The 27,194-nt window shown below is 48.6% G+C and overlaps 2 protein-coding genes across 2 annotated transcripts in view; both read left to right on the top strand.

Moving 5' to 3' along the window:
• The window catches only part of LAMB4 (laminin subunit beta 4), a 43,596-nt gene extending 42,397 nt beyond the window's left edge, over positions 1-1,199 (top strand). The window contains exon 34 of the mRNA XM_069802332.1: positions 898-1,199. Coding sequence (XP_069658433.1) covers positions 898-1,037 — 140 coding nt within the window. The 3' untranslated portion in view covers positions 1,038-1,199. The remainder of the gene's footprint in view (positions 1-897) is intronic.
• Positions 1,200-5,852: 4,653 nt separating this feature from the next.
• The window catches only part of LAMB1 (laminin subunit beta 1), a 44,438-nt gene continuing 23,096 nt past the window's right edge, over positions 5,853-27,194 (top strand). Inside the window, exons 1-19 of the mRNA XM_069801851.1 lie at positions 5,853-6,054; positions 6,217-6,386; positions 8,786-8,921; positions 10,920-10,993; positions 12,944-13,132; positions 13,241-13,304; positions 14,813-15,015; positions 16,266-16,386; positions 16,578-16,766; positions 17,128-17,307; positions 17,714-17,826; positions 18,842-18,921; positions 21,511-21,646; positions 23,727-23,885; positions 24,706-24,833; positions 25,277-25,400; positions 25,945-26,149; positions 26,309-26,452; positions 26,549-26,780. Coding sequence (XP_069657952.1) covers positions 6,018-6,054; positions 6,217-6,386; positions 8,786-8,921; positions 10,920-10,993; positions 12,944-13,132; positions 13,241-13,304; positions 14,813-15,015; positions 16,266-16,386; positions 16,578-16,766; positions 17,128-17,307; positions 17,714-17,826; positions 18,842-18,921; positions 21,511-21,646; positions 23,727-23,885; positions 24,706-24,833; positions 25,277-25,400; positions 25,945-26,149; positions 26,309-26,452; positions 26,549-26,780 — 2,684 coding nt within the window. The 5' untranslated portion in view covers positions 5,853-6,017. The remainder of the gene's footprint in view (positions 6,055-6,216; positions 6,387-8,785; positions 8,922-10,919; positions 10,994-12,943; positions 13,133-13,240; positions 13,305-14,812; positions 15,016-16,265; positions 16,387-16,577; positions 16,767-17,127; positions 17,308-17,713; positions 17,827-18,841; positions 18,922-21,510; positions 21,647-23,726; positions 23,886-24,705; positions 24,834-25,276; positions 25,401-25,944; positions 26,150-26,308; positions 26,453-26,548; positions 26,781-27,194) is intronic.

Raw genomic sequence — 27,194 nt, 5'->3', positions numbered from 1 at the left:
CAATGGCAGAACAAACCAGGCACAAATACTGGCTTGTGGAGACTGAAGCCGACATGCCCTGGTCCTGCGGGACTGTGGCCATGAGACAGAGGGGTCATGGGCAGCGGAGACCACGGCTGCTGCAGCCATATCGGCACCAGTCCTCACACAGCCCCTCGGGTGCATTTAGAGGGTAGCCAAAGAGGAAGAGCACATCTCATGCAATTACACACATGGAACCTAATTCTGCTTGTAGGGAAAGTCTGGGCGTTCCCACTGGGAATCCTTGGGCCTAGGATCCTGCCAGGCTCAACGTCTGAAAATGCCATGTAACATCAGCAAAACTGAAGCAGAAACTTCATCCCAGGAGCAAATTCTTCAGGACAGGATCCAAATAAAAATTTTGAGCATATACCTTAAGGAGAAGCATTAAGAGCATCCCAGTCACTCCAAATGCCCAGATGATAAGTGCATTGGAAACAGGCAGTGAATAATGTGGTTTTGACTCGTTACCAGTATATTTACAGTGGTGTAGCTTCACAGGGACCAACAGAAAACATTCCTGTAAATAAGGGAGACCTAAGCCCATTACGACCAAATTGTCTAGGCTTTACACACATTGGTGGACACACTGTTTCTCTGAGTGTTTCCATTTAAACCAGCTCCTTTAGGAGCTCCATGTCCTGCCCCATCCTAGCTGATGGACAAAAGCACATGATGAGAAATTAATTTCTTTAAGGCTGTCATGTTTCTCTTGCCATCCGGAAGCCAGACTTTTTCCTCCAGTTGCATATATAACATTCTCCATTTGAAATGGGCTTATTGCCTCTAAAACTGCTGGGAAAAGAAATGCTGTTAATCCCTGGATTTTACTTACTCAACAAATATGAGCATCATTGCATCTCTCTACTCTTCCAGATTTGGAGAAGAAGCTTCAGGACCTGAATCAAACCAAACAAGACAAGGCACAGCAACTGAGACAACTAGAGGAACAAGTGATAGCCATTAAAAATGAAATCACGGAGCAGGAAAGCAAGTATGCAACATGCAAAAGTTAGGGTCTGAACAGACCATCAGGTAAAATGCAGCTGAAGCCTCTGTGCTTACCACTGCCTGAGCTTCCCAGCACGGAGGGCTGTCCTCTGTAAATACATCTGAACGTGCCTGTAGTATTTTGGCACAGTGACTAATGTAATTTTCTCTTGGTTTTTTTGTCCAGTTGAGCTTATATGGAAATAGGAAATACCTTTTAATAAACCAGCTGATTAAGTAATCAGGATGTAGTCTTTGAGGGAGCTCTATAATACACTCCTGTGCACAGCCTAGGGCTTCTCGCTGTAGGGGGTTGGAAATGCAAAAGGAGGATTGCTCAGAGACCTGCAGGTAACTGCCTCAAAGACAGACTCCCAGCACCCTGTGTCTTCTGCTGAACCCTTCAATAACCTGTGGCTGTGCCATGACCCCACACAGGGCCACACAGACCAGGATGGGGCAATGCAGATGAAGGGCTGCGGGCTTCCGTATCCATCCCTGCTGATGACCAGCAGTGTCCCCAGCGTACGGTCACTTCTCCATCCCCATCTCTTCACTAAGACAGAGCAGGGGGGGCACTTGGAACCCCTGACCATGTGGGGGTCCCCCTATGTTCACTGAAAATGCACAGCGATGGGCAGTGCCTCCCTGCAGCGCTGGGCCATTGGAGGTGGGCGACAGGGAGCCAATTCCCTAGCGCCCACTGGATGGCAGTGCACAGATGCTTAATACCGAAAGTAACTTCAAAATAATTTCTTTGTCAATGTCCCTCCTGCAATGTCTATTTTTCTTATGCTTATAATGGGTTTCCCACATTTTCCGTTAATGCAACCGACTACTGGAGAATAATTTCAGCTCTTACATTTAAGCAGTTAGTCTAAAGGGCCACAAATGTTGAAAAACAGTTTCTCCAGGTCTTTTCCCACATGCAGCACTTCACAGAAGTCAGGGTTCACTCAGTAGTTTCTTGTAGCCATAAAGAACAAAGGAATTGTCCTAAATTTTAGTTTATAAAATATAAAGAAGGAGACTGGGGCTAAACAAATGCTACAGAAGGGCTAGGGTTTTAAAAAGCCTGAAGGGAGCTACTCCCCAGTTTCAAAATCCCACCCTTGGTATACATACTCCTGCAGGATGCTGAACAGACTAACAATGGCTTTTCCTCTGTTAAAACCAGTTGTGTCATTCCTGGCGGGACTGTCCCACACCAAGCATCCATCATGGACTTCATTCAGCTGGGGTGAGGATCCCAGCGCTGCTTCAGAGCCCAGACCACATCTGTAAAGTGAGGAATGCTCTGCAGGAATGTAGGGCTCTTAGCATTTACCCGCCCTTATGGCAGCAGCACCTCATGGCAGCAGCACAGCAAAACAATCCTTATCTAAAAGCCAGCATTGTTTTGATCCAATGGAGATAAACCCTCCATGGTTATCACTCTGTGTTTAGAAGAGCTAAAGTAGCATTCCTATATGCGGTGGGGGGCTTGGGTGGGAATTGCTGGCACAGATGAGATTTCAGAGATACTCCTCTAATGCAAACCAGCTGTGCTCCAGGGCAATGTGCAACATGCATTTGCCATATAATAGCTTCTATTGTGAAAATGATGGAATCAAATTATAACTTTGATATAATCTAACAAAGACACCTGAATGCAGGCATGCACGTAATTTGCGGTTTAGCTTTTTCTGAATTTTAGCACTTTAAAAAATCATCTGTGAAGTGTGAGGCTGCTTTGTAAGTTACTAGGCTGTAATCAGACGATTGTATTTAGATTGACTTTGCCATAATGAAATCGAGCATCTCCGTTTTACTCAGAGCACACAGCTCACCACACTGCTCACATGCGGGTCTCCAGGTAATGAAGGGTTTCCTGCAGGTTTCAATGCAGCCCTGCTGCACTGCACCTTAAACAGGCAAACTGAAGCACTTAGACAGAAATTCCCAATAGCATATAAACCAAAACTATTTCATTCATGGCTTTAAAAATCTGAATTCACAAGCAGAAAGTTGAAAGAGAACTTCCTCCTAAAATCCACTGTCAGCTGTGAGAGTTGCCATATGGCTTCTGACAAGCTGCGAGGATGAGAAATCTGTAAACACAAGGCAGTTAAACAGGTCTGGAGGGGAGCTATATCCATGGGGGGACACAGAAATTGCTGGGAGAAAAACGGAAACAGGAAGAAGAAAGTCAGCATGGAGTCTAACCTCCCCTGCCTTCCTCCAAGCATGCTCAGACACACAAAGCAGACCAGATGGAACCAGCAGCTACAGAACACCAAATCCATCCTGTGACAGCTTCTGAGGTTTACAACTGCGCAGCATTCCCCATTGGAAGCAGCGCAAAAACTTTTAAAGTGTTTTTGCAAAGTTAATTTGTGGGAAAATGCTGCATCTGCGTCAAAAATACCTATTTTTAGTCCCCCCGGCTTGCTTTCTTGTGGGCAGAAGTGGCTTCAGAAAACTGTTTCCTGAAAAGAATATTGACATCACAATCTTGCTGTAGAGCATTTTGACTTCAATGACATTAATCAAAATGCAATCAACACTTAAACAAACCCACATATAATCAAAGATATATTTAATCAAAAATGATCTCATGAGCTGTATTTGCTAGGCATTCAACCACTGCAGTGTTATAAGAAAATAGGTGATCAAGTGGGTCCCACTGAGGTCAAATTCTGAACTTTGGTTCTTTGAGAAGACTTCCAACCCAGCACAAACACAGACACCCCAGCACTGTAAAGCTGCTTCACCAACCACAAGGATAGGACATGACACAAAACGGAATTTTTATCATTTGAAGAATCAAATCAAAATACTCCCACTCGCTATTGCTCATGAGCACTGTGGAGAGGGACAGACAGAAACAAGTTCACTGCGCCTAATTACCCCCACAGTGAATGCTGGTGGTTTTGGCTACCTCTGAAAGGTGACCACGGTTACGGGTGGCGGTGGCCACCCTGGTCCGTGGCTGCAACTCCAACTCCATCCCTGACGCAATGCAGCAGGGTCACCCCCAGGCTAGAATGCAGCGTGTTGTCACGCTGTCTGCAGCAAGGCACAAAGAAGCCTAACCACAGTGGCAAGGAGCTGTGGAGGGCAACTTTATCCCATTTTAGGTTTAGGGAAGGATAGAACTTCTACAATGCTATGAAACAGAAAAAAAAAGGAGGAGAAAACGTCAGTAAAAATTGAAAAAATATGAGACAGAAAAAAATCCAGTGGCAATAAAACACTCTGTCCCCGCACAGTCACACATGGAGCGATGCTGCTGCCCATCTGCCATGGACTGGAAGAGTTTCTAACCGCAGCGGAGTAAAACATTTTCTGTTAGTGGGACTAAAATGTTTGTTGTACTTAAGCTTAAAAACAAAGCCATGCTGTGATTTACATGACAGGATTGTGAAACTGAATTAGTTTCGTGAATTTAGAAGACCACATTGCAGAAGAGGCTTAGAATTACAATACCTGCTCTGTCAGCTTAAAATGGTTTAATTTCCTGGATATCTTTAATGAAACAGCCCCACGAGTTCTTCAGTTGAGAGTCCTAGGTTATGTTTCAGACCTGGTGTTTAACCTTTAGGGCAAGTCACTTGGTATCTCTCTGTTTCTGCTTATCCATCTGTAAAATGAGAATGAACATATTTACCTACCTCGGCAGGGTTTGCTGGGACAGGCAGACCGCAGTGTTTCCACTCTGGCACTGCAAATAGTGAGGGCAAAGTGTTCTTGAGAGACACCGGTACCTGGTGAAGATTTACACAAGTTTACGTGTTACACGTGTGCCAGCAAAACTCGGGTATATAAACCCAGGCATCTGTCCCAGCCCGCGCCCAGCCGGGGCTGCGCTCTTCAAGCGCGTCTATCCTTCATACCCACTCCTTGGCGTCTATTTCCCAGTCAGCCTTTCCCCTGGGTGCTGCAGGGACACTGCCGCCAGCTGACGAAGCCCCCATGTCCCTGGCAGAGCCCAGGGAACCAAAGCAGGAGGCCGGGAGCGCGGGGGCAGCTCCAGCACATCCATTCACCCCTCAACAGCTGCCCCAGCGCCTCTGGGAAGGCAGCTGCGCCGCACGCTCCCTCCCAGCTAACGAGAAACAGCCTGGCAGCGGCCGCCCAGGCCCAACGGGCCTCTCTGCCCACGCCAGGGCCAGACCCAGCTGCGTACGGCAGCACGGCCGCCATCCCCAGGAATGGCACTCCTGAGCCACCTGTGTCGGCACCACAGCACCAGGGGATTCGGGGCCGCTGAGCATCACGCGTGGCGGTTGCCAGCGCCCTGGCCCTTCCCTGGGTTTTGGGCCTTGCCGCACAGGTAGACTCCATCCATCCCTCCATGCCGCCCAGGCTGGGCATCCACCATCCATCGCTCCATCCCTCCCAGGCACCCAGCCCCACCAGCACCCCCGGCAGAAGGCAGGATTGGGTCAAAAACCCCATTCCCGCGCTGTTTTCCCACAAACTGGGGCAGGGAGAGGGGTCGCCCCATCGGCGATCCCCCCACCCGACTGCTGCTCCCAAAGCTGGAGAGCAGCAGGGAGGGCGCAACCGGGGGGGGGGGCTGGAGTTTCCCCGCTCTCCCCTCGGGGCTCCCCGGTTGCCGCGGGGCGGGCGTCCCCCTCCCCGGCCCGCCGCCGGCCCGCTCTGCCCCAGCCTCCCGCCCCGGCCGGGCTACCCCTCCTCGACGGCAGACCGCTTTTCTGCGCTCCCTCCCCCGGGCCTGGCGCTGCGGCGGGGCCGGGCAGCCCCCGGGCGGGGGGCCGGCGAGGGAGGGGCCGTGTGGGGCGGCCCGGCCCGGCCCCGCGGGGGCGGCGGGGCGGAGGAGGAGGAGGGCCGGGGGGCGCCCGGCGGCGCGGAGCCGCTCCCCGGGAGCGGCGGGGAGCTGCGGCGCCTGCGTGGAGCAGACGGAGCAACAGCTTTCGGCGGCGGCGTGGAGGGGGAGCCCCGTCCCGTCGCGTCGCGTCGCGTCCCGTCCCGTCCCGTCCCGCCGGTGCGAGCCGCCCGCCATGGGCCGCCTCCCGCTCTACCTCTGCTGCTGCCTCGGTAACTCCCGCCCCGCTCCGCTCCCCTCCGCTCCGGCCGCCGTCGGGGCACGGCGGGCTGGGCGAGCCCCTGCACCGCCCGCCGGGGCGGCTCGGGGCGCCCAGCCCGCCCGCGCTCCCGCTTTTCTCTCTCTCATCCCTCTCTCCCTCGGCGGCCGCGCAGCGCTGTGCTCCGCGGCGGCGCAGGAACCCGAGTACAGCTACGGCTGCGCCGAGGGGAGCTGCTACCCCGCCACCGGCGACCTGCTCATCGGCCGCGCCGCCCGCCTCTCCGCCTCCTCCACCTGCGGCCTCCGCCAGCCCGAGCCCTACTGCATCGTCAGCCACCTCCAGGTGAGCGCCTCGGGGCGGGGGGGGGGGGAGACGCGGACAGGGCTCCCCCGGGGCGCCCCGCCCGGCCGCAGGGCTCGGTCCCCGCCGGCCGGGCCGGGCGTCGCGGCCCGGGGTGGGGAGGCGGCGGGGGCCGCGGTGGGATAAGGCGCTGCCTGCGGGGGGGGAGGGTGCGGGCGGTGGTCTGCGGCGGGGCGGCATCGTGCCCCTGAGCGGAACCCCCCGCCCCGTCAAAGCAGCCCGCGTCCGGGGCACCCCTCGCGGCTTTCGGCCCCCGACCCCCCTTTCCTCGTCGAGGTTAATAAGGAGGAATGTGCCGCGGTAAGTTCAATTAATACTTTATTTTCAGACTTAGTGGGAGCCGTCTAGACAGCTTCCTGATTGAGAGTGGTCTGTAAGACGCGGGCGATGCTTTGGCCGCTGTTCCCCTAATGCAATTACATTTGTATGGTCTCCGAGTGAAAGGATGCAAATGAGGTTGTCTCGCACATCTGGTGGAAAACACAAAGCTCGTTACTATTGAAGCCAGAAGCAGCTCACCAGACTTGAAATCGTGGAGACAGAAGGGATGGCGGAGAAGAAGAAAATATCGGTTATAAGTAGAACTCTGTTGAACTGAAAGTAAGGGGATAATCTCCGGCTGAATTTACTGCCGAGACAATAGGGCCGGATTCTGGCACTTGGAAGGAAAACCTCGGGAAGCAGGAGGAGCCCTGCCCCAGGGGCTGTAGCACTTGGCCCATTTGTGCTCTGAAGTTACCAAATCTCCCCCCCCACCACGTCCCCCACCTTTAGTTTTACTGTACTGCTCTGTCTACTAGCGTTAATACTTGATTTAACGTGGGGTTTAGCTTCTCTGGAACATTTTCAGAGTATGTCGGGATTGACTTTAACGACATTAGCATCTCTGGTAGAACAAAATAACAAAGGCACTTTGTTACGTTTTGTTGTCTCAAAAAATGCTGAAGTGCCGTAGTAAAAAGCATCACTTCAGAAGTTCATGTCTGCCCTTGTGTCTGATCTCACAGCTCCAGTTCAGCATTTGGGATGTCCCTGGTTACTTCTGAACCGTAAGGTGGTGTTGAAGAAATCACAGGAAGGTGCTGAGTATCCTCTTAATAACGTGGGGCTTGGCCACCCTGAGCACTTTGCAGGATTGGGCCTTCTAGGATTCAATTTTGGTGGGAGAAGGAGCAAGCCGTGGCATGAGGCGGGGGCTGTGTTGCTGGCGGAGAGGAGCCTGGAGCGGGCAGGAGGGGATACCTTTCCCAGGACCCCCGTGCTCTCTGCTGGAGGAGTCTGTGGGGGCTGATGGGGGGCCAAGCATGGGCTTGGGAGGAGCTGCTGAAGCCAAAATCAGTGAAATGGAAAGCCTGTGTGGTGCGGACCTGCCAGCCCTCACGTTCTTGGCTGATAAAGCACTGCATTTGTCTCCATAAACCTGCTGGAGGAATGATGCCTGCGTAGCTTTTGACAGTGATGAGTTGCTGTTGTGCTGGGGCTCCCTCGCTGCAGTACGATGAGCTCCTCTCCCTCCTCTGCCTGCTCCAGTCTGCCAAACTGTGAGCTGGTTTGGGCAGGAACCCTCCCTTTTGGTTTGGTTCACATCCTACCTTGCAAAATTGGGAAGTGGTGGTTGTAGGCACCAGGACAATGCAAAAATAGCATTGTTCGTAGTAATAGTCACAATGGACTTCAGTCCTCCCGCTGAAGAAGCGCCCGGCTTTCCCAAGCAGCATGTGCCAGACTTGCACCCAACTGGTTTTTTTTATGGGCATGCCTTGAAGTGTGTGCAGACTGGGTTTATGTGCATAGCTTGGGTTTGCAATCGCAGGTGAAGATGCAAGGTTTAGGTAGGAGCTTGACAAGCTGGATTCAGAGTAAAGTTAACCCTGTGCTGAAAGGGCTCGGTCACTAAATCACTGATGGCCCCTTGACGTGCCCTGACCCTTGCTGGAGGTATCCCTAATGCAGAGAACTTACATCTCCAAGCTAGCTCCCAAAAAACAATGTTATTTCACGCAGGTTGTTGAAGATGCAATTTTGCACGTGTACGTTTGCACAGAAGCAATTCAGTGATTTTCTGTAGATGCTGCCTTTGGTTCTGACTTCTGCTGGAGAACACGTGCGCTGGAGGAGATTTCCTGAAACTGTAATTTTGATAGAAAACATACTTCTCTTACAAATAAAGTTTATGGAATTCCTGGCATATTTTCCATTTGGCAATTTGCATTAATTCATAAAGGTAAATACACTTATCATTTCAACAAAAAAAATACCTTTGATGACTCCTGCAGGCAAAATGAGTGGAATGTGATATGGATGGAAAATAGTCTTATCTGCAGGAAACAACTATTGCCCCACGGATAAAATCAGTAATGCTGATTATTTTGTTGTTTCAGGAGGACAAAAAATGTTTCATATGCGACTCCGAGGATCCCTTCCACGATACTCTCAATCCTGACAGTCATCGCATTGAAAATGTTGTCACCACATTCGCTCCAAATCGCCTGAAGCTCTGGTGGCAGTCGGAAAATGGTACGGGGTTTGTCCGGGAGCCATTTCCAGGGCTGGGAGCTGCTTTCCTTCCTTTTGTTTAAGAGTACCTATGGGTTTGCTGTTATCTCTGGCCTGGTGATTACTGCCAAGTGAAGGATCATGCTGTTCGAGGAGGGCTGAGTAAAACTGGCTGCTTTTGTGTGCCCTGGAGCGGTCCTTAATCCATAACGAAGCCCCCTGAGCCCTCCCTCCGGGAGTGTTGGAAAGAGCCGTCCCACCACTTTGCAGGAATCCTTTCCTAAAGAGAAAAGTTTCCCACACTGGCTCCAGATCTCCCTCGTGTTTGGGCAGCGGGAGCAGAGCAGCCTTCCAGGAGTAAATATCCTGGGGCGGCGCTGCCAAGGAAGCACCGCAGGGCTTCCCCGGACGGAGGGTGCGGAAGGAGGAGGTTTGGGCGCAGAGCCGGGGGCTGCCGTCCTGCCTGCAGACCTCCCGTTTCCCTGTCCTACCCCGGGAGAGCAAAGCCAGGGATGTCTCTTACCCTACAAACTGCCTTCTCCCTCCTGGGCTCCCTGCATTCCTGTATCTGTATGCCAAACAGTAAAATGAACAGCAGAAACAAGCCAGCTAGTTAAAAAAATATATTGCATGTTAGTTTGGTGGCTTTTTTTTTTTTTTTTAAATCCTTCCTCTGCCCTCTTTACTTTTATGGTTATGCTTTTGGCGTGCCTTCATACACAAAACAAGGCATTGAGGTTTCTCAAACAGCAGTCCTACCCTGAAGCCTTAAAGCCAGCTGGGCAGGATAGGATTTCTGCAAATGCACTGGCAGTAGCTGTCTTGTTACAAATATTACCGTTTTATTTTCACATACAATATTTCTGCTGCCTGGTAAAGAAGGGTTTTCACTAAATCCTTTTTAACCATTTAGATCAGCCTACAAGCTGCTTGTCTCCAGCGGCTCTCTTCTAGTGTTCCAAATAATTCATGTTTTTGCAACAAGCTTGGCAGCATTCACACAGAAAAGTTCTTAGCTCATAAGGTCATGAAAATCTCCTTCAACAATAAAAAACAAATGATTCTTTCTGTCCAATTCATGTTTTTTTCTATTCAGGCATACAGCAGAAGGGACCATTGCTGCACACTCCACATAATGTTACAGCTGGTCGAAAATTTAAGCTCCTGAATTGGTTTATTATTTTCATTTCTTACCCTTTCGCCTCTCTGTAAATCTTGATTTATTTTTTTTAATTTCTAACTACAGTATAATTAGTATCCAGCTGTTCTGAGAGGTCTTTTCACATGACAAAATAATATTTGTAACTGTTTTTCTTCCTTTTCTGTGTAGAGTCCTTGACCGTAGGTAGTCATACAGCAGAGTTTGGAAAACGTTTTGCTTCTCACCAGTTCCACAGCCTTCATGATTGCAAAGCAGGGCTGTGATAGTTGCTTTAGGGGTATTTCAAAACTAGATTGTAAAGGAACTGTTCCTGTGTCGGGACGGACAGGATCATCCAGAAAGAGTGAAGAAAGGTGGGAAACAGCCCCCACCAACCATCAGTGAGATTTGGGCTGCAGAAGCTCACGCCTCTTGCTGCCAGACGGACTACAGTGTGTGAGGACAGCCTGGGGTCACCACGCAGTTCTGGGCTCAGCATCCCCAGTTTTACCAGCCACCGGGTGCTTTGGTGCCAGGATCCAGCCCATAGCAGTTCCCATCCTTCCCCTACATCTAGTGATGTTAGCCATGTTACGCAGTCTGAAGTAACAGCAGTGCAAGCTCACGCTTTGGGTGTAATGTGTTTGGTGCAGGTGACGCACAGGAATCCCATGTGCGGTACACTCTTCAGCAGGTCCTTGGTGTCTCCCCCGTACCTCAGTAATGCACTAACTCTCATATCCCTTTTTGACAACAGAGACAACTGGCAAAGAAAAGAGTCTCTGTGCCACTGGAGCGAAGAGCTTTGGCAAAATTTAGATGTAGAGGCTGGCAGGTGTCCTTGTTTGCTGCACGACTTCTTTTCTCTGCCCCTGCAGGTTTGGAAAATGTGACTATCCAGCTGAACCTGGAGGCTGAGTTTCATTTCACTCATCTCATTATGACCTTCAAGGTAAGGAAGCCACAGCCTTAACCCGAACCTTAGAACATGAGGAAATGAGAGGTCTCGTAGTCCTTCGCATCTATTTGATATTTGGGCTTTGGGCTTTGTCTGAGCCGTTTTGCCTGATTTTTTTAGAGCTGCCAACCATTAACTCCTGTTGAAGTTGCACAGGAAAGCCGAGTTGTGACTTGTGGCTTGAGTTGTGTTTGAACTCCAGTGAGGCAGCAGGAGTCATACTGAAGCTGGGGTTTGTGTTGGTGTCTCTCTCTGGTGGTTGTGTTCTAGAAGATCGTTAGTTAAATCCTATAGTAGCAAGGATTTTTCTTCTTAAAAAAAAAATTGGCTGTGGTATTGGTTTTCATTTGGCAAATGGAAAGGTCTTCAGGAAGAAGGAACATCTGTACACAAAGTGTCTTTGTTTCTTTACAAACAGATGTCTTGGAATGGCAGATTATGTCCCGTACATCCTAAATCACAGGCAAGCACTAGTGGCAACCTTCAGCTGAGGTTTCAGGGGCTGCAGTTCCTGCAGGGCTAAATCCCTGCTCTTCGCATGTAAACAAATTAATCCCTTCATTCTTACACATCAGATTTCTAGGATAGCTGGTTCCTCTTTCCTGTGGTGTCATCGACTTGGGTTTCTCCCCCTGCCTCAAGGTGGTGGCTGAAGTGGAAGGTGGTCCTTTCTGCTGGACCCTGGCAGTGAGGGACCCCCGAGAGACCCCTGATGCGATGCGGGTGCTGAGGCCATTGTGCCCTGGTGCCACTGGGCTTGGGCCGCTGTCAGGAGGAAGACTGCAGGGGAAAGATAGTTTTAATGATGGTTTGTTGACTTTGTTTGTGTGGTAGACACTTGAGCTGCCTTACCTCTGGGTTGCTACATTTTTTGTTGGGTGAGATACCAGTTTGTAAGTTGGGTGATATTTTCAGCCAGGAAGCAGAAAGAAAATTTCTTTCCAGCTGTGACTGAAATGCTTTGTGTTTGGCTCTGGGAGGGCCTCCTCTGAATACATAAAAGTAATGAAGGGACTGTTGGCATTTCTTGGTGGGTGCAAGCCAGGTGCTAAGTTAATATCTGCTTTTTGAAAGGCAGTGCATAAATTGAAACAGAAGATTTTTAGGTCAGAGGGATTAAAAATCTTCAAAAAATCTCATTAGCAGGTGGTTCTAGAGTTGAATATGTAAAGGTAAGAAGGACGGTGGTTTGTGTGAAGCAAATGCAGCCTGCCGGAGTCTGGGCAAGGCCAGCTGGAGGAGGGTCACTGGGGGTTGTGGGAGTCAAATGTAGCAAGAGTGGACAAAGCCAAACCTCTCAATCTCCTTAAAGAAGAAGGTTTTCTTAATGCAGCACAGAGGATGGCTGGCACTGGGCAGCAGAGATACTGCAAAAGGTAGTGTGATCAGACAAAGAGAGGTGAGCAATCCCAGGGCTTTTCTGAGCATCAGAGGTAACTGCTCAGCAAGAGCTTCTGGGCGTCAGAGCTGGAGGGGAAGCACTGAAAGTGGCCTCCCGGTCCCCGAGGCAGGAGAGGAGGCCCATTAGGTCCTTTGCAGAAGATTAGGCAAGGAGGTACAGCAAGGAAGAAGGCTGTGCTGCTTTCCACAAGCAGTGGAAAAAATTCTTTTGTCTCCCTAAAGCCCTGCCTTAACTCCCAGTTTTGAGAAAAGATTTGGAATCCAAAAAACTCAGAAGTTTGCTTATTTATTTAAGCGTGTTGAAGCACTTGGCCACTGAGTGCTGTCTTTTTAAAGATGAGTAGTCTGTGGTTTGATGTGTGTTATTTCAAAGATCTGCCTTTGAGCAGAAAGTGGGATATCAGCAGAAAAATATTTCCAATATTTCCAAATCTCAAAGAGATTAAAATCCAGACATGTCGATTGTTGACACTTAAAAGCACTCAATGTAAATGCAAGTAATCATTAACTGAATAAAATGTCTTCTGGTTTTCTCACTATTAGACATTCCGCCCTGCTGCAATGTTGATAGAAAGATCATCTGATTTTGGAAAAACATGGCAAGTATATAGGTACTTTGCATATGACTGTGAGAGCTCATTTCCTGGGATTTCAACTGGACCCATGAAGAAAGTTGATGACATCATTTGTGATTCCCGATACTCTGACATTGAACCTTCAACGGAAGGAGAGGTCAGAGGGGTTTTTTTCCAATATGTTTATTATATAGGCTTTTTCCGTACAAATTCAGATTCTCTTATTTTTAAAGCTGAATCTTTCGTTGTACCATTTTTCCTCCAGGTAATATATCGTGTTTTAGATCCTGCTTTTCGAATTGAAGATCCATACAGTCCAAGGATTCAAAGTATGTATGCAGTTACCTTCCAGACTCATTAGAAAGCATTTCTGTACTTAATTTGCTTACAAAAACCAGTAAGCCACAAATAAAGTCATGCATTAGCCCCGGTAACAGTTTTGAAGTCATATGAATACATTTGTGGTATGGCTTCTTTTCCTGACTTACACAGTGACGTGCTGGGAAATAACGATCAGTGTTGTCAACTCAAGTGATTGCTCTTATATGCATCATTGTAGCTGGTCCTTTTCTTAATTGATCAGGGGTTTACTTTCATTAAGAACCCCCTCTCCCCAAAATACATGCAGTTTCTGAGAGAAACCTTGGAACGTGATCCCATAATTGTACAGTATTCAGAAAGCAAAGAAACAGAACTGCAAAGGTACTTACATCATTTTGCATTTCTAGCTAAAATCAAGGGGGTTGTGGTTTACTTTTTAAAACATTTGAGTCATGACATTAGAACGGTTGGCTTTGGTAGCAGTGCATGGCTAGACCACACAGATGCGGTCATAAAACACAAATTACTGTAACATTCATGTACGGTCATGACAGTCCAGGAATGCAAAGGTAGAGACATCTGTTGCTGAGCATTGCTCAAAGAGAAACCTTGTGGGGCATTTGCCCTAAGTAGGGAACTGCAGTGCTTGGCCTTAAACTTGACCTCCGGTTTAATATGCATTCTCAGTTTCGGTTCGCGTCCTTCAGTGTAAAGCTAACTGGAGCAGAAGAAAATATGTGAAGTAGAAGAGTGTCTGCTAGTTCCTATATCAGTTGAATGTTTTTTTTAACCAACATTTTAAAGGAGAAACTCTGCTTTCATGGGCTTGAAGTGCTTTTTCAAGCCTAGTTTCAAGGCTGTAAGAAATTACACAGGATTCATAATATCAAAGTGAACATGTAGACTGAATTAATTACTGCAATACTGTCCTCCCATGGATTATCCCTCGAGAACTTCTCCTTTGTATTTGGTCAGTGATGGGGTGTTCCTTCTTTCAGCAAAATGTGACTAATTATATTTGCTAGGAAAGTTGGGCGTATAAGAAAGAAGAATTATTCGTGTCTTGTTTCCAAGATTTTTTCAAAGGCTCGTAGCTCTTAAAGCTCCTGGCCCACTTGTCAGCAGTTCCTTAAAATCAGGTCCTTGCCCATCTTACATTTTAAAGCCCTAAAGAACCAGTACCTTTTTTGGTGGTACTGTTGTGTGTGCCTTTAATATTTGTGTTTGTACCTGTATATGTCTACAATAAAATAGACTAGTATTTTTTAATTAAGCTTAAACTAACTTATACAGTGATCAACCTGTAGTAAATTAATGTAATATTTTTTTAATTTGGGAGTATGAAGTGATGTGATCTGTAATTTGTAAGTGCTGAAATTAAATCTGATCTAATCTGCCCATAGGAAGTGTGCTTGGGAAGTCACTCCTGGCTTCCTCCCATTCAATACAGTATCTGGTAAATAATTCCAAAATGGGGTTTGTGGTTTGTTTTTTTTTGTGTGTGTGTTTCTTGCAGACCTATTAAAGATCACAAATCTGAGAGTCAAATTCATCAAGCTGCACACACTGGGAGATAACCTCTTAGACTCTAGGATGGAGATCAGAGAGAAGTACTACTATGCCATCTATGACATGGTGGTTCGTGGGAACTGTTTCTGCTATGGACACGCCAGCGAGTGTGCACCAGTGGATGGCTTTAACAAAGAAGTGGAAGGAATGGTAAATACTCACACTTTTCTGCATAAAGCTGTTCCTGTGTGTGCCTCTTAAGTAATTTAAACACTTTTCCCCACTCCCCACCCTTAATTTTCAAACAAGAAAAACTTTAAGACTACTCCTCCTCAGCAAACATATCTGTCATTATTGGTGTTAATCAAGCACAGAGAGCTCAGATTAAGTGAAAATTGTTTTAGCATTCCTTTTCTAATTATGTTAAAGAGCTGACGAAATTAGAAGGCTGGAATGCAGAAAGGGGAGTATAACCTAATGGGGCCAGAGACAGGTGTGCGGGTCAACTTGGTTACCCTAAAATTGAAGTGAATGGAGGCATCAAAGGATGAAACACCTTTGTGAATCAAACACAACCTGTGTTTTTATCAGTCGTTATCAGCTGAGAAGTTGAGTCTGTAGCCCTAATTAACAGCAGGCTCTGAAGGAGAATCCTGCTGCCTGCATTGTATGCTGCCGTACAAGTGCCACATTGCTTGTGGGTTCTGGTTTTCCCCATGATTTTTGCCTGAGAAGCAGTAATAGCACCCGTGTTAATGAGTGAGTTATTAACTGGATGAAAACGTGGAGACATACGAGGAGGTTGTGTGTGTTGTCCCAGGGGCCAGGTGTGCTCCATTGCTCTGTGCTTTCGGTGAGTGTCTCCACCTGAGCAGCAGCAAGACTGGCTTTGCCTTTAAAATTATGGCTCCAGTGCTGGTAGTCCCTGTGGTCTATGGCAGCAGCTGTCACACAGTCACTGTTGGTGTACTCAGTGCTTCTTCTGTACACGTGTAAGGCAAAGTCTGGGGCTGATGGATAAAACCCCTCCAAACTGTTTGTTATCTTTGCTTTGAGAACAAAGGTAGGGCTGGAAAGAAGGTGCTGGGCTAGTGATGTTCTGATACATGTAGATGCACATTAATGGCTAATTAACAGCTAACTTTTAGGTCAAAGAGGCTTTTGTGATTATTGAGTTGGAACTGTGCTCTCCTTGTTCATGTCTGAAAGCGTTTATTCAGGCATTAGTTCCAGTAGGGAAAGAAGGACAAATTTGTATGAGGACATTCTTACCTTGGCAGGTAAAGGACACTCCTGTGGCCTTTTATTTCTTCCTACATGCAATTATGTGCATTCAAGTCTCCAAAAGTCTATCCATTATGTACTAGCTATATTTTGCATTAATTGGAGCATGGGTCTTTTTTTTTCCCCTTCCTCTTTTATAACCAACTATATTCCTCTTTTTTTTTTTTTAATGACAGGTCCATGGGCACTGCATGTGCAGACATAATACCAAAGGGTTAAACTGTGAACAGTGTTTGGATTTCTACCACGACTTACCCTGGCGACCCGCTGAAGGCCGCAATAGTAATGCATGCAAAAGTGAGTTTGAGTAAAATGCAGAACTAGAGACTGGTGTGAGCATTACCTGTTGTTATTTGGGACGATACCTGTTGTTATTATTGTAACAATATAGGAAGTCCTGCATGTTTCTTGGTTGACTTTGGTGTGTCTTTTCTGCAGACTTGCATCTCCCCTGGGACCAGGCTCTTACTTTGCTTTCTTTGTCACAGAGTGCAACTGCAATGGCCACTCCAGCCAGTGCCACTTTGACATGGCTGTGTACATGACGACGGGGAATACCAGCGGGGGAGTGTGTGACGACTGCCAGCACAACACCGTAGGACGCAACTGTGAGCAGTGCAAGCCCTTCTACTTCCAGCACCCAGAGAGAGATCTACGGGACCCCGATGTCTGTGAGCGTAAGTGCAGCCCCACTCCTCGGGGTGGGAATGGCCGTGGCATTCTGGCCATGACCCCCAGGGCTTTCCCTGGAGAATTCAGGATTTCCTGGCCTTCTTTTGGCCAGTGCCGTGTTCCCGAACAAAGATCCTTGAGGGAAGGTGGTTGTCTTGGAGGTCTTGAGCGAGCCTGGCTGGGTTTTGTTTTCTCTTTGAGAATCTGGAAATTTGTGTGGTCGTTACGTGTTCAACCCATGTCATGTCTAATACTTGCAGGAATGATGCACTCCCTCTACACAGCAGCTGAGTTTAAATAATTCAGTGTGAGACAGCCTTTTCTTTTGTAGCAGTTAATAAAACACGTGCGATGCTTCCTTCTTAGCTTGCAACTGTGACCCAGCTGGCTCCCAAAATGGTGGCATCTGCGATCGCTACACTGATTTCTCCACTGGCCTCATTGCCGGACAATGCCGTTGTAAATTATTTGTTGAAGGGGAGCGCTGTGACCTCTGCAAAGAAGGTTTCTATGGCCTGAGTGCCGATGACCCAGCAGGTTGTCAGTGTGAGTAAAAACATATGTTCCTTTATGCGTGATCAAAAGCTCTTTGAGGAGCTGTTAGAGCTGGGAGAAGTTGGTTTGTGGGTTTTTGGTTTTTTTTCCTTTGTTTCATGTTTTTGCTAAAGGAAAAGCATTCTTGTAGATCTGCCGTAGCTTGGAGTCCACCTGTCCTTAAAACTCAGTTCCCCAGCTGATCCTTGTAGTGTATTCAGTGGAAATAGCAGAATCCTCCTTATTTGTTTTTAATTATAAGTCTCTAAGCCAGGGAAGCTTTACTGAGGTGGGTGGTGGGCAAAGTGTGCAATTAATCTCTGTCATGGGGAATTCAGGGGAAATTAAAGTTGGATACTGTCTAAAATGTAACTCCAGTCCTGTGTTTTGACCTACCTATTTGTATTTCCCAATCTAGCTTGTGAGTGTAATCCTCTGGGTACCCACCCCGGGGGGAATCCTTGTGATTCAGAGACAGGAAACTGCTATTGTAAGCGCCTGGTGACAGGAAAGCAGTGCAATCACTGCCTGGTAAGTAGCTTACTGTAAACTAAATTATGAGACACTGGTGTGAGGGAGGCTGGCGTGTGGAAAGTGTGGAGCAAGGTGCTGGCTGCCATCTCTGCCTGCAAGTGGGCATCTGGCATTCAGGCTGGAGCGGGCACCTTGGGATGTCAGGAGCCGTGAAGCACGCTGTGTTACAGGGGGCTGGGAGGCACATCAAGGCAGACAGGAGCATCCAGATTTATTCCCGGGACCATAAGGAGTGAGACATTAGGATACCTGTAGTGGTTGCTCTGTGAAAATGAGTGTCATGGTTTAACAGGACAATGAGTGATGTGGGGCAGTTCTGCTGGAGCCCTCACTGGGGTGAAAGACAAAATGGTCAGAGAAGCAATGCAAAAAAATTGCTTTCTATACATGCCGTTATTTTAGGCAGGGATTACTTCATACGCATACATTTTCATATAGTGTTTATGCGTGCTGGAGTGTTACAGAAACACGCTGTCAGATAACTGTATGTGTTTGTGTAAACGCTGGTAGTCTGTCTTATCTAACAATGAACTACATGGAAAAGCTAAACAGGTCTGTCTGTCTGTCCAGCAAGCAAGTTGCAGAGTAGTAGCCCTGCAAGGGCAGTGCCCGGCACAAAGCCCCATTGCCCCACATGTGGCTCTCTGCTGCGGTGTGATGTACTGGGCTGTGATTTTCCAAGCCCTTCATGGGTCAGGAGCCCAAACTGGTGTAAATGGTGCAGTAGGAGTGAGCTCTCTGAGCTTGGGTCCTCCTGAATCTTGCTTTTAAAGCTAGGTAGAAAGATGTGGGTTTTTTTCTCAAGCCCTTGAGATGGTCAACAAGGTGGAGGAAAGCAGGGGGGAGGTTGTGTTGATGGTTATAGGGGTAGACCCACAACCAGGGGAGCAGGATTCATGGGCTGGGGGGCAGTCCGGGGTAGCTTATGCCGAGTATTTCAAAATGTACCTTTGGGGTAGATGGGGTTAAATTGGCACTGGGTTACAGCGCTGGTGATGTTTTCCTCCCACAGCCTGAGCACTGGGGCCTGAGCAACGACATGGATGGATGTCGGCCATGCGACTGCGACCAGGGAGGAGCGCTGAACAACAAGTGAGTCTCAGCCCAGTTACCCTCCTGTAATCATTCACCCCAGTAGTTTTGTTTTGTTTGCAACCGCAACATCCAGGGCTCAATGTGCTCTGGAGGAGGATGTTTGGGACCATCGTTCTGCTCCAGAAAGTGTCAGGTCTTGACTGTGGCAAGGGGTGACAGAGGCAACCATGTCTTTTCCATGCTGAGCAGCCTCCATTTGTGCCACTGGTGCAGGTGAACATGTAGAACTGGTTTTAGTGTAGCTCTGCCTTTGGTCAACCAGGGTAGGAGCCAGCCATGGATTGAGCTCTGCCTTGGCTGTAACCTGGCTTATGGTCCCTGTCAAAGCTTTGCTCTTGCAGGATCAAAGCAGGAATCAGGTGGTAACATGGGCTGTCAGGCTGGTTCTTGGTTTGCTCCTGAATTGGCACTTTGGCCAGTCTGTCTGTCTGTCGACCAGCACTGGGGGAAGCGTGCTAGCCGCACAGCACTGCTGCATTGCCCCAGTGGTGCTGCATGGGATGGGGTGTGGACCTGGAAGTGCCCGTTGGGGAGCTGGAGATTTTTCAGAGAAAAGCATAGGTTTTGGCGCTGCATCCGTCAGTAAGAGCATGGAAAGTCCTGGCTTAAATGCCTGGTCAGAGGAGTGCTGCATAGCCAGACCGCTCCTCTGACCAGAGCAGTTTTCTGTGCGTTAGGTGCACCTCTGACCCCAGGCTTTTCAACAACAGCACGTTCCTTCATTTATTTTATTTTTTTTTTCCCCCCTCTTCTCCTCCACAAACCCTTTGAAACATCCTGCTTTTGTCTAAAGCCACGTAAGTTTCCCAAGAGGGTGGACGAACTGTTTCCCACTGGTGCCCACGGGACCACACCAGGGGAGTTTGGGACTGGTCCCGGTGTGACTCCTGTAGGTTGTCACAGCCTGCAGACACCCCATCTGTGGCCGGGATCACCATGGGAATGTCCTGCGGCCTGCCTCTCCCCTGCACTCCTGAGTGAATTATTACCCCTTGGCAGACAGCGGTGTGGTTGTTAGTGATTGTTTACTCCTCCATGCTTGCTCCCTCCGCACAGATCGGTTACGCCGCACAGCTCGTAATGGTTCCCCCAGTGCAGCCACTTCCAGGGGCTTGGGGTACGGCTCAGCCGCAGCCCAGCAAGGCTTTGCAGCCCGTTTCCCATGTGCTGAGCCCAGCGATTGCAAAACCATGTGGGGAGGGGACATGCGGTGTCCTAGCAAGGGCAGGGAGCAGCTGTGCTGTGCTTTCCTCCGGCCGCAGGAGAGCCGCGAAGCCTGGCTCCGGCTCCTGGCTTCGCGCTCTAACATCAGCGGGAAGGGGGAGCTTCGCCCTCGCCCGCCGGGGCTCCTCTCCTTAGCTGCCGGATTGCCACCTCCTGGCTCCGGTTCAGGGTGTGGGATGCAGTGCCTGGGGCAGCCACACCTCGCCCGAAATTCATCCCTGCACTGTAACCCAGGCAGTGAAGTCCTTGCCATCCCCGGAGGGGTAACTTCCCAGCTCCCCTTCTGGGGCAGCTAGGGCACTTCTGGCATCTCAAAGTGGACGTTTAAGTGAATCTCTGCATTTTCAAAAGTGGTTTCAGTTAAAAATTACTCTTAGAATGGGAGCTTGAGAAGCCTGGAGATTTTCCATGGAAACCAGAGGGGTCTGACTTTAGAAAATGTTTCTAAATTCCACTCAGACTTAAAGAAAGGGGCCTGTTTTGATGGACCAAAAAACCTTCCTATGAAAAAGTGTGACCAGGCATGTGCAAAAATACAGCCTGCCCAAGAGTTCTTCATAATGCTGGGCGGACTCTCTGGGGACAATAAAACCACCAAAAGGCAGTTTGGGGATAGAGCTCTATTAAGAAAAGAAAATGGCTCCTTATGAAGGAAGTGGAGCTGCTGTATGTCAGCCTGGACAGACCTTCTGCATTCCCCAGTGATGGCTCTGTCTGTCCCATGTCTTTGGGTGTGTCTGTCCTACTTTAAAGCAGGCAGGCATGGTTTTTCCCTATGTGTAGCTGCTGGTGGGCGACCTCTTGGGATGTGCTTTGCAGCTAGATGTCCCGGGGCATGCAGGGTCATGCACGTTCTTGCTTTTGCCTGAGCCCGTAGAAGCAGATACACTGCTTGCATGGCCTGCAAGCCTGGTGCCGAAGGCTGCCCTCAGCTTGCAGGACAGACATGCCTCTTGGCTACGTCTGTGGTAGTAAGTGAAGCTCTCCCAGGACTGCTGTCTGGCCCCAGGGAACCACCTGCATCCGTAGCATGAAATCTTCTTGCCATCCAAACAGAGGAAACCACATGCAAACTGCCTACTGGAAATGGTCCCTGGCTTGTGCTCACTCCCAGCCTGAGCCTAGGAGTTGTTTGGGAGAATGATAGTTGGGTTGAGCCAAGACTGCTCCTGGGACTGTGCTGCCATTTTAGCAGTGCAGATGGTCCAGCTGCAGAGCCTGAGAACATCTCATGTCTAGACGCAGCTGTGTCCAGAAGTGCTTCTCCTCCTGTGTTACTTAAAACGTCAAAGCGGAAGATAGCTCTAGCACTGTCTCGGTGTAGCCAAGAGGTGTTGTAAATTCATTGCTCTTCCATTTTAGCTGCTCGAGTCAATCTGGCCAATGCGAATGCCGGCCCCACATGTTTGGACGTCAGTGCAACCAGGTGGAGCCTGGCTATTACTTCATTTCACTCGATCATTACATCTACGAGGCAGAGGAAGCCAGCTTGGGTCCCGTGAGTAGCAGTTTTAGTGGGCTGGTGTGTCTGGACAGCTGTGGGAAAATGGCTTCACCATTTGGGTGTTGGAAGCCTCTGTTTTATACCCTGAGTGTTTGGCAATTAAAATGTGGAAAACGCAAAACTGAATTGTATCAGAAAACTCTCAACCTGTAGCTCTTCAACCTTAGTATCGATAAATAATGGAGTAATTTATGGGGGGAAACTGCCATTTTTCTTTGTAAACCTGTTTCTTTGATCATGACTGTACAGTTAGTTTCCTGTTAGCATCCCTCTCTGTACCCCGCAGCATACGCACCCACTGCATGCACTTTTCCTTCCGCTCTTATCTCAAGAGCAGTGAGACACCAACACTGGCTCTTCTCTTTGGTGCCACTGAAACTGGGAGGAAACAAAGCACGCATTTAATCACACTGCCGTGGCTTTTAGAGTTTCTGTACATCAGTAGCATTTCTTTTATTAATGACTAAAACTGTAGTTGATTGTGCAAAAAACTGTTTTTGTAAGTGAGGTTGCCTCTAGTTTGTTTTGCCCGCTGGCATGGTACATCAGGGTCTCTGGCTCTTTCTGTTCACCATGGCACAGGCTTGCTTTTAATTCATTAACAGCAGCTAGGTGATTACATCAATTATTTTTGTGTCCAGCAAGGAGCCAGGAGATGAGATAATGGTTTCTCTAAAGCAGTAGATCCTTGTCTGCCTGCAGTTGGGGCATTTAGTCGTAATTTATTTATTTCAGGCAAAATGCAGCCACTTTGCAGTTTCAGCCAAGGCAGAGGATTTTTGCTCTTAGGTAACCGCAGAGAGGGAAGATGATGCAGAGCAGAAGTTGGACTGCAGTGGAGGACATGTGAGCTGGCACAGGGGTTTTGGTGCATTTGTGTCTGCCTGACTGGAGAGGCGGTACCTGAGGCCCCACTGAGGCTTGGGGATGGAGGAGCCTGGTGTGAAAACCCACCTTGCCAAGCAGAGAGGGGATGTGCCGATGGTTTGCCTTTTGAAACCTTCAGAACAAACCATTTTAAAAAATGCCAATATTGAAAAGCTTTCTTACAAATCTGGCAGAATAAAATATTGAATTCCCATGTAGGGACGCAGCACAAGACAAAATGAAGTGGCACAGAGTCGCAGGGATTTTCAGGCAGTGCCAAGCCCTGTGCTGCCCACAGCTGCATGCCCTCACTCATGTCCTGCCTGCAATCCTTTCTGGGGAGCTCCAACCCTTTTTGCAAAGCCAAGGGTAATAACTTATAGCCAGGCTCTCTTCAAAGAGTGTGAGAATACATGAGGGGACATCCTGAAGTGATGTGTATATATAGAGAGACGTTTCCTTATATTTTATCCCTTTCTACTGAAGCAGCTTCCTTAGGAATGCACAGGATGTTGTTCTATGGAGAGAACTATTCGTGGATGCAGAGATATTTGAAACGGGAAGTTTGAGCGCCACACGTTTCCATTTTCTGTTGCCTTTTTCCTCTTCTTTGCTTTATATAAAGAAAAGCAGATAAAAACCTGGCACCTCAGACTGAAAGGAGTGACCACATATTGATTTGGCTATTAAATATCTATCAATGATTAGGATCTCTGTTATTTAGTGACACCCTACTCATGATGGCTGTGATCTGCTTTTCGAATGTTATCCTGAGCAGTGGTTTGGTTTGGAGCAGCCTGGTGTAGTCAGGAAGTAATTAGCACTCAGCTTGGGCAGTTAATAGAGCAGTTATGTGCCACTGCAGTAAATCCTACAAGTATGATGTGAAAGTCCTTACGGTGAACGAGATGTCATAGCTAGTAGATTAGTTACTCAAGTTTCTAAATTAAATTCTCCACCATAACAGAGAAAGGATGAAGAGTTGTGCAGCGTTGTTTTATTTTATCTTTCTTGCTTTTTGTGTATTGTTAAGTGGAAGGGCTGCACGCATATGGGTTTCAAAGAGAATTCATGTTCACTGGGATGCAAATGATGGATGCTGTGATCCAGAAGTGATCCATCAGCAGAACTCATAACTTCATGCACTTCCATGGGGCTCACAAATTTAATGGATCAGTGTTAAAATCCATGTTCCCTGTTTTTGTAGGGAGTAAACATAATAGAGCGCCAATACACGCCAGACCGCACACCGTCATGGACAGGCATAGGATTTGTAAGGGTCCCTGAGGGCGCGTACCTGGAATTCTACATTGACAACATCCCCTATTCCATGGAGTACGATATTCTGGTCCGCTACGAGCCACAGGTAGGTCTGTGAGTACGGGCATTGCTGCCTCCTGGCAGGTGTTGGCTGTCCTGGTGCACGACTGACAGGAGCCTGGCACTTCCAGGAGTCACCAAGACTCAAAGACAAGGATGGACACTCAGTTAAATGTCTGAGATATGTGAAAATCCAAGATGTTGACTATTACTAGTATTATTTGCTTTACAGTTTCTTTCATTATTGCATTGTTTCAGCACCTGTTTAATGAGCAAATTAAAAACTCCTGTCAGGACGGATTAGAATATAAATTTGGCACCAGCCAGACTGCCTTCTAGTGGGTGGAAACCCTGTTATGCGCCTTAGGAGGCAAATTGCCTGTCTTGGCTGTTGAATGCGTGCAGCCGAGAGTTTGCAAGCAGTCAGTTTTGGCTGCAGATAATTCACAGAGTGACGGGAAAGAGAAAAATCCCCTCAGGTCCTTATCTAGAGCTTGGCAGCAATTGACCACAGTGAAATACTCAGGTGCAGTTACCCAAAGGTGGGGGGAGAGGAGGTTGCCAAATCCCCGCTGATGCTGTGCTGTTGATGGGGCTGCTGACCACCTATACCTAGTCACGTTTTTTTGGGAGGGAGGGAGAGAGGCTGTCATGCTGGAGGATGCCCAGGGGCACTTGCCTGGTCTTGTCTCTGTGCAAACCTGCAGCTGGTAGATGCCCCATTGGTGCTGGAGCTGCAAGCCCCATCCTCCCCAAAGCACAGTGACCACCCCGTCTGCGCGCATGCTTTTCCCGGCCTGAGCTCTGGATGCTCCCGGGAGCTTACAGCCATTGCTTGATGCTGATCAGCCTTTTTTTCCCTCCAGTTGCCAGATCAGTGGGAAAAAGCTGTGATCAGCGTCTCGCGGCCAGGCAAGATTCCCACGGGTAGCCGGTGTGGCAATACGGTTCCTGATGATGATAATCAGGTCGTCTCACTGTCACCCGGCTCCAGGTAGGTATAACTGGATGGGCCAAAAAGAGAAAAAACACTTTAAAAATTGAAACAGAGTAACATCATGTTTTCAATTTGCAGTGGCTTCTATGAAAATGGATGAAATTTAATTTCCAGTGGGTTATAAAAACATATTTAGCATTGTGTCCATAGACTCAAAGCTTTTAAGTTTATTCTTGTTTTCCAATTTGTTTTGTTCACTGAATAAAGAGGCAGGGAAGTGTTTGCACAGCCTGTGAGCGAACATCGGTATGACTCTTTACCTTGCCGATAAGCTTTTCCGGTTCTGACTTGCACAAGCCTCCAAACCACCTTTCACATGTAGCTTTTGTTCTGCCCGGTCTTGGCTGCTTTCCGTTATCTCAATTGCTTTATAGGGCCATCTGAAATGCTTTATGGTGCTGGACATTTGAAGTAAGAATTGTTTCCCGTTCCTAATCCAGATACGTCGTTCTCCCACGGCCCGTCTGCTTTGAGAAGGGGCTGAATTACACCATCCGCCTTGAGCTGCCCCAGTACTCCTCAGTGGATACGGAGACGGAGAGCCCATACACGCTCATTGACTCTGTGAGCAGAAATTATTTCAGGGATGTTCTGGGGTAAAAGTGTGTTTAAAAGCCTGAAAGTTTGCATCTCTTCTGGCACATGTCTGTGTAAATCCAAAGTAATATTTTACAGTGTCATTGCTTATGGCTGAAGCCAGATTTTAACTGAACAATGTAAAGCAGCGTAGGTTTCTTCAGTCGCAAAGTATGTGGATTGTTTCTCTGCTAAGAGGCTTTTGCTGTATTTTACAGGACTGTAGCTAGTTCCACAGGCCTGTGGTTTCTTTGGGGAGGCTAATGTGTGCCATATATGTCACGAATGTCAGCATCAATCTTTTTCTTTTGAATGGATAGAATTTGGTAGATTTGGTAAGAATTTGGTAGATACCAGAATTATTCCACCAAAAACTAGAGAAATACTGTCATTTCCCTTCCAAATTGTGTCTGGCTGTTTGCTTTTTGGCCAAAAAAGGATGATAGGAAGTGGGATAATACTGAATTTTCGTAATTTGGGTGGAGGCTATTTATAAATAGTGACACTTTGTCATTGTAAAATTGTTTTGTAGCTTGTTCTCATGCCGTACTGCAAATCACTGGACATATTCACAGTGGGAGGCTCAGGCGAAGATGTGGTCACGAACAGTGCTTGGGAAACTTTCCAAAGATACCGGTGTCTGGAAAACAGCAGGAGCGTTGTGAAAACCCCCATGACGGATGTCTGCAAGAACATCATATTCAGCATTTCTGCGCTATTACACGAGACCGCATTATGTACGTAACCATCTGCTTCTAGGGCATACCGCACCTGGAAGCTGAATGGCGCTTGCAGGCAGAGCAGTTTGCATGGGGAAGGCACGTGCATGACACGAGGCAGGTGGTTCATGTCCTGCGCCATGGTACTCACTCCCCCCAATGCTTTTCTCCACTCAGCATGCCAGTGCGACCCCCAGGGCTCCCTGAGTTCAGTGTGCGACCCCAGCGGAGGACAGTGCCAGTGTCGTCCCAACGTCGTTGGAAGACAGTGCGACAGATGCGCCCCTGGCACCTTTGGGTTCGGGCCGAGCGGATGCCGACGTATGTTAAACCCATGGCTCTGGGCTGCGCTGCGATTGGGACCCTGCGTTTAGGGTTTGCTGTGGAAACGCAGCCCCTCTCACCCTCTTCTTGCAGCGTGCGAGTGCCATGCCCGAGGCTCTTACAACGCCTTCTGCGACGCGGAGACAGGCCAGTGCCACTGCTTCCCTGGGGTGTATGGGCGGCAGTGCGACCGCTGCCTGCCCGGCTTCTGGGGCTTTCCCAGCTGCCAGCCCTGCCACTGCAACGGCCACGCTGATGACTGCAGCCCCTTCACCGGGGAGTGCCTGAGCTGCCGGGACCATACGGCGGGGCACAACTGCGAGAGGTACGGTGTGCGCGCCCCATCCCCGGTCCCTCTCCCTCCTCACAGCAGGATTGGTGCAGCAGCTGTTCCCCTGTGGCGCTGGTGCTCAGGTGGGTGTGAAGCCACGGGGAGAGTGTCTGGACCCTGGGAGCCAGAGCAGCACTGGTGGTCCCGGAGGAGGATGGGAGCGGGGACCCCCTCCTCCCTGCCCACAGCCTTGCGCCTTCCAGTAGTGCCTGCCCAGGCGGCTGAGAGCATGTTGCAGGACCCCAGGGCTTCCGAGAGACTTACGCCATTGCAAGCCTCTTGAGAGTCACATGCCTTGGATCTCTTGCTCTCACACTGGCATAAGCCAGGAAAATTTGCCTCTGTGAGCACAGCTGCTTAGAGTGTGAGTGGCGTGGGAGAGCCATAAGGATGTTTCTGCCCTTTGAT

Source organism: Haliaeetus albicilla, chromosome 14 (genome assembly GCF_947461875.1).
Source record: "Haliaeetus albicilla chromosome 14, bHalAlb1.1, whole genome shotgun sequence".
NCBI lineage: Eukaryota > Metazoa > Chordata > Aves > Accipitriformes > Accipitridae > Haliaeetus > Haliaeetus albicilla.
Note: the sequence above shows the minus strand (reverse complement) of the source record. Positions and strands in the feature narration are given on the sequence as shown.